The following is a 13,352-nucleotide window of genomic DNA, read 5'->3' on the forward strand; positions in this document are numbered from 1 at the left end:
GGTTCCGAGGTTCCCCCATGATTCCGAGATTCAGATTCATGTTAACTAAACTCACTAACCATGCATGAACCTTTATATCATGAAATTTACTATTGATAGTATATGTTATCTTAGCCAACTAAGAGCAGGTTTATGGAGTTGGATCGTTTCTAACCCCCTATCCGGGGCCCCATAGGACCTGTATCTGGGGCAGGTATTTACTTCCAGTCTACAGACACTGCAGAAACTGCTGTAAAACCAATGCCATATTATAAGTTGTATCGTTTCGCTAGGTGTATCATTAACATTGTAGACAATCACAGCCATAGAGAAATCTCCACACTCAAACCAGACAAGATAATAAAATGAATCTTGAATTATTTAATCCACTGTAAGTCTGTATCGTAGCTTACTTTCCTTTGTATCAAAATCAACTCCAATTCAGAAAACATAGATCTAGTTCTAAACTTCCATGACAACCTAATTCTGTTTTCAAGCAGATAATGCAATATGCAAAATGTTCCACACTTAATGGATGTTCTATACAAGACAAGCTAAAGGGAAAAAGTTACAAATGCATAGCCAGTATCGATCATCATGTTTTCGAATCCTTATCAGATCCTGCATACATGACATGCAAAAATGGATAATAAGAAAAGCAATATTTGACAGAACAAAAAATCTCATGCCTGACCTCACAACTGAATTGGCTGTTCGTCACACCAAGTCAATTAGTTCATAGATCTGCAACAAGTAGGATGTAGGGTTCATATGAACATGGAGCCACCAGAAGATTACAGACTCCATCGACCCTGACATTTCCCCTGTTTCCTGTATGGAGAAGAGGTTTCACCATGCAAACTTTACAGAGTCCACATGCCAAAATAACTCTTCTTTTTCCTGGTTATGACTAATTTAAGGCCTTTCTACATGAATCTGAACGAAAATTCTAAACGCCCACTTTTCCAGATTCCCTAGATAATGATCAATTTCATGCATTTCCACCTAATATTACATGTCTTCTAAGCCAACATTGATCATTCATGTCTCGTACTTATAGTAGGGACATCAGTTTCAGAAGCTTCGAGTTTGGCTCAAAGGATCATAATCAAAAGCATCACCAGCCTTCACAAAACGTCCTTTCACACGCTTTCTTACATCAGCTCTTGCCTTTCTTGTTGCATACCTTACTCTCTTTTCAAATCTACAATTATATTTATAAGAAAAATAGGAGTTGGCTGAGTTAGAGTAATGCAGAAACTGAAGAGTAAAATCATATAATAATTCTACAACAAAACAACTGGACGCTTGGTATGATTATTAAAAATTCACATGCTGAATTGAAACTACAGACAGACCTACTGAAATGTCAAAAACACATGACTGCATGTCACAGATATTGGCAATTTCGAAAATTGGTTTCTCTTGATAAAGTCAGTAAAAACTATGGTTTAGCTGTAAATATTTTGAAAAAATATTTGACAGTGAGTATCTTACTTGCGTGTTTTCTTCTTATCCTTGTAACGCTGGACAGCACTACTCCTGCTACTTGAAGCCAAGGAACTTTCAGGAGTACACCAAGGTGGTGGCTCTCCCATAACAAGCATTGGAGAGGCTCCACGATCTTGGTATTCACCACCAGTGCTGCTGTCTCCTGTAAGACCCGAAAATGAGAGATTGGAGGTTTGCCTAGCAAAGCAAGCAATTGGTTCAGTCTTACAGCTGATCATGGAATCAGCAGATTCAGCATTGCTGCCCGTAGGCTGCACTATATTTTCCAATCCAATTAAAGATCCCTGAAAAAGAAAAGATAAAGCATACATAAGAAGATCTTCGTTGAAGTGAGGCAGAAGTAATCAATAATCTGTTAAAAAATCAGGGTGGCGAACTGACAGGATGTTGTATAGACATGTGAAAGTCATGACATCTGTGACTGACACTTGAGCACATCTCTGACTGACAGCAGATATTCACAAAATATTAAAATAATCATGAACGAGACGGTGCTCTCAATACCTTTCTCAACTTGAACAATTGTTTTCCATTTATTACACCATTATGTACAAAAACAGGAGAACACATCTTCAAGATATTAAAATCTATACCCCAAAACATTATAATTATAGCTGCGAATGACAAGAAGAAATTTGACATATGACCCTTGCATGCTCTTGGCAGTAAGGACAAGTTAAAGGATTTATTAAGGTATTAGAAGCAGACAAATAATGGAGTGCAAAGGCCACAATACTACTCACGGGGTAAGTTACTAAATGATGTGAATGTAGTCCGCCAATGCACGAAGTTTCTGTTACAGTAAAACATCTATCTAATAATATCCTTGGTACTGAGAAAAAATTTACTTTCAAGAGGTTTTTCTTGAATAAAAGTTGACATATTAATTTAAAATTTTAAAAAATAATTAATGAAATATCTACTTTCTATCTAAATTACGTGAATTTAAAAGATTTATCATAAGTTAAAAAAATCACAAATATCTATTTATATAATAAAAACTTAAATTTGAAAGATATAGCATAAAATTAAACAAGCACTAGTCACTATTGGACGCGCAAGTTAAAGGAAACTGTTTTAATCTGGACGCAAGTTAAAGGAAGCTGTATGAATGAACCCAAACGATCAACATACAACTTCAAAACATGTAAACAAATATTTACGTCATCTTAAATTTTTATATAAAACACTTATATATTTTATATATATACGCAATTTTAATCTTATATAGAGGAAAATTTATAAAGGATGGACATAAGAAAAGTATAGAATATTACAGTGTGAAGGTTATTCTTAATTACAACTAGTCCAGACTGTAATTTTTTTTTATTACTATAAAAAGGTTATTCTTGTATAGAGTATTACTGTAGAGAGGTTTAATTTCGTGTATAGCACCTTTAGCAAAGTCAATCCTTTTGTCGTAACTATTAGAATTTGGTAACTGTCAGGTAAGAGATGAGTAAAGACATAAAGCAAATACCTCCACCAGACAATTGTAGTTTAAGCATACTATTAATTAACGTAAAGACAGGTAGAATCGGCTGTATTATTTTTTTTTGAGTGCTTCAGCAAGGAGTGAGAAGAGGATAAGCTAAGTAGCAAGAACTGAAAGGGAACCCTGAAACAGCTAACATGTAACGTATGGAACATATAAAGGCATAAATATGACAGATAAGGTGTATATAAGGCTATAAGCAAATGAGCAAGGATTTAAAAAGGACCTCGGCTGCATATGCATCCTGGCAGTTGGAATCATCACCAGTTCTCTTCATATTAAACAAACTATCAATCCCATCATCATTGAAAAGGTGCTGGGGATCGTTATGGCCAACACCAAAAAGTTCTTCATATTTTTCAATATTCAGTTCGAGCTCATCCATATTGAAGTCCTCGTAATAGTCGTCATCTTCACATAAATCTAGCTCTTTTGTCCCACCGACCTACATGTTCATCAAAATGTTTTAAAGAACCTTAAGGAGGTTAAAGGAGCATTTATAGTCCTGAACCTTGAAATAAAACTACTGAATCCTTGTAAGAGACAGGAAGACATTATAATAAGCTGCGGAGCTACAAATATCAAAATATCATCTTCTGTCAAAATCTCAAGGAGTTCATAGATGTCGCTCCTAGGATTATATGCACGAACTAATATTCACATGACAAAGATGAACATGCAATAAAGATGTAGTTTCATGCATGTCTCACTGAAAATAAAATAAAGTTTTCTGTTTGGCTGTCAGTTCGGACTAGCACAGGAACTTTAATTGATGATATACCAATTTACCCAGGTGACTGAGGAATATTAATTTGAATACCAGGAAAGTTGAACATAAGACACAAATTTTATTGTGGAATGTTAGCAACCAACATTAGCAACCTTAAAAGGACAATGTAATAAATTATCATCATTTTTACCGTTGTTGGTGTGAGTTTTGCTGATTCAGTTTGCTGGTTTCCTTCAGCTCTCTTTTTGTCAATTTCAGCCATTTTAGAACCTTTCCATAAGTTTGAGTTGACATTTTTTGAGTCACTTGCATCAATACATAGATCTTGATGATTGTTAGTAGGTTTTCCAAAGTCTGCTTGACTTTTATCATTGATGGTCATTGAACCTATACCCTGCTCACAAGTAGAATCAACAACCGAAGGAAGATCCAAGAGAAAAGACCAGATATTGGAAAGTTCAGCAGCAGATGGGCAGCCTGAATAGCAGTTGACCGGTTGTGTCTTATGTACAGAGCCAGAATTAGAGCCACTATGCGCCATCCAATCACAATTCTGACAAAGAGATAGGCTTTCCTCAACACATCTAACAAATGAGGGCTGTAAGTTGCACCTTTCACACAGAAGTGTCCTGGAATGGCGGCGTGAAAGTGCATTTGCGGAATGCACATTGCGATCACAGGACAAGCATAAACAGGCTGCATCAGAACGACAATACACCATTGATCTTTGTTCCCCGCAATAATCACACATATAACCCATGTTCAAGTTCAATCAAATCTCCCTCTAGATCAAGGGTTTGTTAAGAATGATATGATTTCACCCAACAATTAGAAAGCAGTTTCTTATATAAACAGTGATGGAGGAGTTAGTTCTTGCTGTACTGAACAACACCCAATTATAATACTACAGCAAGAAACCCAATCCAGTTTTGTTCCTTTTATGTAAACCAACCTGCATCAACAAGGCCGAAACACTCAATAAGATTCAAATGTAAATTGATGTCTTTTACAAAAACAATATGAGAAAAACAGGGCAATCAAATTAAATTCAATCTCACTCCGATTTTTGTAGAAAGCATACTTGTGTTGAAAGTAAAGGCTTTAACAGACAAATAGTACCGTAGATTATTTTTTTTTCACTACAACAAAAAGGATGCACGCTAGATTGAACCCTCCTACCACACTATGAGCATTTAGAATCTGCAAAAATATTATCCAAGATGATTCAAATACAGGCATTTTCTAAATCAGAAAGAACCATTATCAAGAAAGAATCTAATGCTGGGTAAAAATCTAAAGGATCAAATTAGGCAAATCTAATCCCTTTTCTTTAACAAATATATAATCCTTATTTTAACATAAAATCTCATATTAATAAAATTCACAACACTTTTGCAGAAGACTTGAGCAATAATGAAATATCACCCAAAGCATAGAGGAAAAACTAGACTTCAACATCCTAAAGTACCAGATTCAAAGTAAAGACTCCCATGTATGTAAAAAAATCAAGTCTTTAACATTAAATCTATAAACACAAAGCACAACAGAACAAATTCAAGCAAGCCCAGAAAAACAATGAAATGAATATGAACATAGCACATGTAAAACAACTCAGAAATATAAAAAGTTACCAAATTGAAACAGCCAAAGTACAAAGAAGGTACAGAATAATCACAAAGCTTTTCTTTTTCTGCAGCTTTCCCAAGAAAAATAGAACCCCTTAACCCCTGTTACGGAAGATGGAGCAGTACTGTTCAAGGTTTGCAACTTTTTTCTTGGCTCTGTGGAACTCATACCAATAAATATCTCAAGTGATTAAAAGCGCAGATGAGATGAGCTTGGCGGGTTGTGAGGTGGGTCCCTGTCACTTTCTTGATTGTGATATAGGTCCCCACCCGTTCTTTCTGCTGCTTGGCTTGGGCCCATCTCTTTATTCTTATATAATAAATAATAATAAACTATTGAATACAGCCGCGCTTCGCGGCGATGTTATAAATTTTGATACGAATTAATATTATAATAACACAAAAAACTTGAGTCATCTTTCCGTTAAACATATCACTAATAAAAAAAATATTATAATTAGTAAAGAAATTTGTTTAAGTGGTCATCTTGTCAAACACAATACTAATAATAATAAAATTAATTTGAACCGGCCTCTTGTGAAAGACAATATTAATTCATAATTATTATTTTTATGATAAAATTAAATATTATAATTTAAATCAAAATTAATTTGAGCCGCTCTCTCGTCAAACACAATACTAATAACAAAATGTTATAATTTAGATATTAGTTTGAGTCGCCATGCTGTCAAACACGATACTAATAAAAATTATTCTAATTATGATAAAGTTAAAAATTATAATTGGATAAAAATTATTTTGAGCCGCCATTTTAACAAAAAAAAAATATTATAACATAGATAAAAATTATATTAGCCATTTTCCCGTCAAACATAATACTAATAGGAAAATTATTATTATTTAGATAAAAATTAGTTTGGGCCGCCTCCCGTGCCCGTCAAACACAATACTAATTAAGAATCATTTACATTATTATAAAATTAATATATGATTCTTATTTTATATATCCTATTTTTTTGTTAATTATTTTTATTTTATGATTCCTATTTATTAGTTAAAAATTATTATTCTTTTATGTACCCAATTTTTTTGCTATCAGTTTTGTAATGATTAATATCTTTACAATCCTTGATTTTCTATACGAAATCAAAAATAAAATTTTAAGACTAAATCGAAAATAAAAATCGTACGTATTACCCAACAAATCCTAAATATAAATTGTATTTTATCTATGATTGTTAATTTAAATAAATATAGTCCTACTCCTTTCAGGATTCTTAAGTAAGAAAAAAATTGTATTACCTTTAGAATCCAAAGAGAAAAGAATTGTATCATCTTTAAAATTCAATAAGAAGTACTAAATAAAAAGAAAAAGAATTGTATCATCTTTAGAATTCAATAAGAAAAGAGTTGTATTACTTTTAGAATTCTTGAACCTTATTTTTGAATTATATCTTTTTGTATCCTTAATTAATGTCGTTACCTGTACAATATTATATTAATATTATATTAATATGTAGTTAAAAGTAAGAATTCTATTACCTTAATGATTTTTTTTAGATGGTAGGGTATTATCTTTAGAATAGGATAAATAAAACACTTTTATTACTCTTAGAATTCTTGAACCTGATTTTTTAAAATTATAACTCTATTTTCTCTCTGAAATTTAAGAAAAACGAGAAGACCGAATCGAGCAATTCTAAGGACGCCCGCATCCTCCTTTATATATATATACTAGTCGAGAAGCCGCGCGTTGCGGCGGCCTATAAAAATTATATTAATAATTCAAAATTAATATTTGTAAAATAAAATAATTTTGTGGCTGTCTGTGACAGTACACGAATCCGGGGGCCTGGATTCTGATGTCACCACATAAAAACCATTTATAAAACACTTTTGAAAACCTGTATTTTTTTCTTAAAGATAATGAAAGCAAAGAATTTAAAACTTCAAATTCAAAACCAGAAAGCCATAATAACATATTTAAAAGAGAACAGTTCAACCCCCTAAAAACAACAGGATCGCATCCAGGTTACAGTATTGAAATTAGAATCCACCACTAATTATTACACAACATCTCTTACCAAATCAGATCATCTTCGATAAGAAGAATCACTGTCAATCGATTCCAACTATCACCTACATCTGAATCTCAATATCACAACTCTAGCTAGCACCAACCTTATCAATCTTCCTGCACACTTCTCGCCCACTGGATCCTTAACACCTCTGACTTCTCGCCTAGCCTTAGCCTTACTCGCAATTATAGTCTAGCCATTCATCTTTAATATTTTCTGAAATGGTTAAAAGAGAATAGCAAGAGTGAGCAACAATGCTCAGCAAGTAATAATAACAATGAAATACTGAATAATATAAAAGGAGTTCATAAGCTCAAAATACTTCATCAACAGATTCAATATGAGATCACAAGATCAAAGTATTGTATAGAAGGATTCACAATACCTTGCAGCAATGGAAATTGAGAAATTCAATTCTTCCGAAAGAATTATTGAATTGGACTATCACATTTTAATTAAAACCAAGGTTAGGATGCTGATCAGTCATACCTAACCCCGAGCAGGCCCCGCCATGCTCTATCGCTAGATCCAAGGCACTCATTGGCCTAACATGACCACTCATCTGGTCCACATGTTTATATAAAAACAATAATCCAATTCTATAATTCCATTCAACAGGTCAGTAAATCAATAGAACATTATCACAATCAATAACAATAACTGAATAATTTCAAATCAACTTTCAATTCATCTTTTCATAAGCCACGATCCATCCTTTCATAAATCATAGTTTAGGAAATCCTTAACTATTCAGTATCCTCCATTATCGGCTAAGCAACTGAATTTAGCCTGCTAAACCAGCATGACAATGGCGGGTTGAATAATCAAGAAGATCCCAGTTCATTCAAATCTCTAACTATCACTGAGCAACACATGTTTCAATGACAATCTGAACTTCGAATTGATTTGTATAACTGAAATTCTTTGAATTTTGAGGATTAGAAAAGGATGGATAAAAATATTTACACTTTCAAATATGGAAAAAGAGAGGAACGAATATTTGCAACACATACGAAAAGAATGGATCAGAATAATTGCAAGATATCCAAAAGAAGGGTTTAGGATACTTGCCTTAAATCTGATACCAGTCTCACATCTCAATCTCATCTTTCAACTTTCACACTCTATGCATATCATAGTCTCTAGACCATCTCTGGCTATACTCTATTCGCCACACTGCTTCGCTTACTCGATTCGTTTCTTATTCGCTTTGCAATACCACTTGATTTTCTGAACGTCTTCGGTCATACACGTCTCGTCCAATCCTTAACGAGAATAAGATAATAATATAATCACTAATCAATTGACCGCATATACATATCACGTATATCGATACCCACTTATATATCCCTTTAAACCTATCAGATACCACGTAACACATAAGCATGCTTTGACTCTAACATATAGTCAATCATATTCCACATAACATGTCACAAATCAATTATCATATAAATCTTTATCGAAAATCCGACATCGTCTCGTCTATGTATAAGACTATCCACCTGTTATCCTATCTCAATCATTAATCAACCAACAAAATCCAATCACTATAATCCATATATTCTTATCTAATATCAATCAACTCACGACACCATATCATATAAGTCATTTATCACATATGCACCATATTAGGAGTACCCACGTATATCACGTAATCATCAATTCACAGCAAACAAGTCACATATTGACACATATTACATATTACATAACATATAATCACATTCTAGATTCGATCATATTATCTTGCCATATTAAAATAGACTCCATGAGCTTTCATCTCTCTTTCGTTTCACTCGATTCCGCCCTACGGATCAAAAGATATGATCAAAACTGTTTTCTTACTCTCCTATCAACACTACACATCCAACCAATAGCAGACAACACATTTCACATAAGGTTTTCCCACCCCAATTGATATCAAATCAAGTCTCGGGTTAAAAATGATTTTTCAGAAATTTTCTGAAATTTTTAAACATTTTTTGGAATTCAAACAGATAAAAGAATCACTTTTCGGTAAATAATCAAGTCCCAGATACTCGAAATTGGACTTGAAATCATCCATAAACAATTATCGAGCCTTGAAAATAATTTAGAAAAATATTTCGAAACTCGAAACTATTTTTCGAGATTTTTTAGTCAAAAAGAATAATTAAATCTAATCAATTAATCAATTAAAATCAATTAATAATTAATTAAATTAATTAATCAATTAATAATTAAATTAATTGACCAATTAAAATAATTAATTACTAATCAAAATTAATTAATAAACTGATTTAGATTTATTTTTTTGAATAAATAAATAATTAAAAATCATATTTGGAATTAAAATAAATAAGTAAAAACAATTATTGAAAATTAAATCAAAAGGTTTAAACTGTAAAATTTTAAAACTTTGTCGCGGGGATTAAACTGAAACATTTTGAAAGTTCAGGGTTTAACGTGAAAGAAATCAAACTTCAGCGGCTGGACTTCACCACCTCCAAACGTTTAGGGACGATTGCAGTCGCCGACCAGGCTTCGCCGGTGGTGGCGATTCCGGCCTCCTTCGGCCTCCAGATGCTCCACAATCAACCTACACCATACCCACAACTCCGTTCATCCATCAGTTTCATCAATCGTGGCCATATATGGCCGTAAAAAGCTATCAAAATCCCGTCGGTGGCGGTTCGCTTCCCACACTCCGGCGAGCCTATCCGACAGCCTCCACAAAATCTACACATACCTAAAGATTCCTTTTAACACGCTCCTTGTAATGATACCAACCAATCATCCCCAGAATCCCTAGAATAAAAACCCCTAATTTGAATTGAAAACCTTCAAGAACGCGTATGAATCCCAGTCCATATAAATCGAAAATCAAACCCAAATTTAAACATGTTATTAGGCTCCAAATCAGTCATATAATATATAAAAACGAATGGCAGGAGATGCTCTACAACATGCAATCACCAAAACAACCAAACAATATCATTTACGAAAATTCATCATTAAAATTATAATAATTCGAATTTTGGAAAAATAATAGTAATTTACCCGTTGAATCTGCACACAAACGGATGATTTACCCGTCGATAGTTTCGTTTTGAGTATTCATACGTCTCCATCGGATTCCAATAACTCCTTCAAATCCTCGTTTGATTATGAAGAACACGAAGAACACCGTTCGGTTTCTCTCGGTATTCGTGAAAAGAAACTGATGAAATGATTTTACGGGTGAAAATAAGCTATAGAAAGGACTATTTATATTTACAAATAATTGGTACCCCTTTGGATCGTTTATGACATGAAAATACGATATCTACTCGTTATATATTAATAAAGCGGGGTCCAATCGGTACCGGTTTTCGAGATAATCATCAAAACCGTGCATTTTAAATCAATCATTGGTCTGCGGGTCCCATTTGCACGTATATCGATAAAAAGTAGTATATTAATCAAAATATCTGACTTTCACGTATATCGAGACAATTAGATAATTATCGACAATTAAAATACCCGCAAGACTCCGCCGGACCGACTCCGGATCGAAAAAGTCAAAATACGAAAAATGTCCGGAATATTCAAATTAGGCTAAAGGTGAGTTTTCTCGAAACTTCCGGAAGAAAAATCGCTAAAACGTTACGAGTGGACGGTTTTACGAATAATCAAATAATTAATAGTCAAATACAGATATACGCAATTTAATCCGTAAATCAATATACTTATATAAAGGAGAAGCGAGGGGCGTATAGGTGGCGCCTCTCAGATGGCTCCGTCCTATTTTTCTAATTTTCTGGAATTTTTTGATGAAAAATATCAAAAATAAAAAGTATATCTTGATATATAAATTAATCTGATTCTGTTTCAGATTATTTTTGGAATATAGTAACTTGCAAGTTTTTTAATCTGATTTTGTTTCAGATTATTTAATTATGGAAAATATTAGCATACAAGTCTCTCTTCACCTATAAATTCCCCAATAGGTTGTGGGGTTTTGGATCATCTAAACACAACATGACCCTACTCGCTGGTGGTGCCGTTCTTATGCAGCGACATCGTAAGTTTTTTTATCTTCTCCATCTAATACAATAATGAGTTACACTATGATAGATGTTTGAATGACGATAGAGATGATTGATTGACAAGAGTAAGAGTTTGTCGGATGTGGGAGTAGACTACTATCTCATGAATTCAAGTTGATGTTTTCGCGGACAATCAATCCATAAAAATTGGAAGAAGGAGTCACTAATATACACCTGCATGAATTGGAATTCGACATGATTAATGTTCGTATAACTAGACCATAATGTTCATCCCTATTAAAACTAGGAATGGTTTCAGAGTTGCATCTCAATATCTTTTTAACTTTTACGCACTTATGTAATTATGTTCTTGCAAACTTACTGTCTGTTTTATTGGTCAATCAATGTATATGACTAAATGTTGATTTTTATTGGTCAATCAATGTATATGACTAGATGTCATCAATCAGTTCCGTTAAAGAGCCCTATGTTTTTTTTACATGTAGGACATGTTGTATATGTCAAAGAAGTAGCGTTTTGAAATTAATGACAATGTGAGCGAAATACATGACTATTTTAAAAAAAAACACAACTAAAATTAAGATTCGTCATGCTTTAAAACGTTAATTATATGTAAAAATTTATTTTCATTTTTTCACTCATGAATTATAGTCTAATTTTGTAATTTTATATATTAATATTGGTATTGTATCGAGATGTTTATAATATAAAATTTATTTTATTCTACAAATGTTATTTTGAATCATTAATATAATTTTTTTTATAGATTTTCACACATTTATTTTTTCTTACAAATACTAATTTATAATCGTTAATATAATTTTTATAGACCGCCGCAACGCGCGGCTTCTCAACTAGTTGATTATAAAATCACATAACAATCCATAAATCGATATGAAAATATCCAAATAAATCATATTTTATTCTGAGAATATAGAAATTGAAATCTCTCAAATACGAACTTATATGAGCAGTCAACCCAATAAATCAGATAACATAAAATTCACATAATTCATATAATAACCCCTTAATATTCATAAATCATCATAAACAATTAAACGAAGAATACCACAAGTATCACTTAATCACATAACACATATATTCACATAATGGTCATCTAGAATTCTCAAAAACAATATATGAAACTCAGTTTTAAAAATATAATCATATATCAATAACACAATAACCTGGGGTTTAATATAAAATTTTGAAAACTGGAATAAAATATTAAATCTTATTCCCTTCTTTAATGAAAATCACTTTTATAATTAAAAATAGATTTTAAAAATCCGGGTCATTACACTGTCTATAAAAAGTATATTAATATTTCAAAATTAATATTTGAAGGATAAAATAAATTTTATATTATAAAAATTTTATGTAATACCAATACTACTATATAAAATTGCAAAATTGGACTATAATTTATGGTGAAAAAAATAAAATTAAATTTATACACGTAATTAATAATTTAAAGCACAATGAATCTTAATTTTATTTGTGTTTTTTTTTAAAGTAATCATGTTCTTACATTTTCACCTCCCCCAATTTTTTTGGATTGATTGTGCACAAAACTATCTAACTCAAATCCGTGAGATAGCAGTCTATAACTACCCTTACTTGTAACAACCTCTATTTTTTAATACTGTATATACACAGGCTTCACTTAAAAGTTGCTTGAACGGAGCAAACAGATAATGCATGAATAATTTTTTCATGTAGACAAAGTAAATCATATAAAATTTAACAACAAACATGTCCGATGAATAAAACAAATATTATAAAATATTAACCAACAAACATACATCAATAACAGTTAATTTATTGATATCATCCATCAATATTATGTCAAGATTATATTCTTTTGCTGTGTTTGGATTTGTCGACTCCAACGTATTGGTCTATAACTACCTTTGCTTTCAACAACCTTTTTTTTTTTTAATATTG

General features: G+C 32.2%; 1 protein-coding gene across 4 annotated transcripts; it reads right to left on the reverse strand.

Annotated features, from left to right (window-relative positions):
- Positions 1-337: 337 nt before the first annotated feature.
- On the reverse strand, positions 338-5,520 carry LOC108193056 (zinc finger protein CONSTANS-LIKE 10). 4 transcript variants are annotated; one of them, XM_017359625.2, is made up of 6 exons: positions 5,348-5,519; positions 4,836-4,916; positions 3,907-4,668; positions 3,213-3,431; positions 1,477-1,775; positions 338-1,183 (listed from the first exon to the last, which is right to left on the reverse strand). In XM_017359625.2, exons 3-6 carry the CDS (start codon positions 4,474-4,476, stop codon positions 1,054-1,056), a joined length of 1,218 nt encoding a protein of 405 aa, XP_017215114.1. In that variant the 5' UTR covers positions 4,477-4,668; positions 4,836-4,916; positions 5,348-5,519; the 3' UTR covers positions 338-1,053. The 4 variants fall into 4 exon arrangements, with proteins under 4 accessions (XP_017215114.1, XP_017215115.1, XP_063935429.1 ...); XM_017359626.2 differs by having other exon boundaries at positions 4,798-4,916; XM_064079359.1 differs by lacking the exon at positions 4,836-4,916 and having other exon boundaries at positions 5,381-5,520.
- Between the last annotated feature and the right edge of the window lie 7,832 nt (positions 5,521-13,352).

The sequence above is a fragment of the Daucus carota genome, chromosome 6 (assembly GCF_001625215.2).
Source record: "Daucus carota subsp. sativus chromosome 6, DH1 v3.0, whole genome shotgun sequence".
Lineage (NCBI taxonomy): Eukaryota > Viridiplantae > Streptophyta > Magnoliopsida > Apiales > Apiaceae > Daucus > Daucus carota.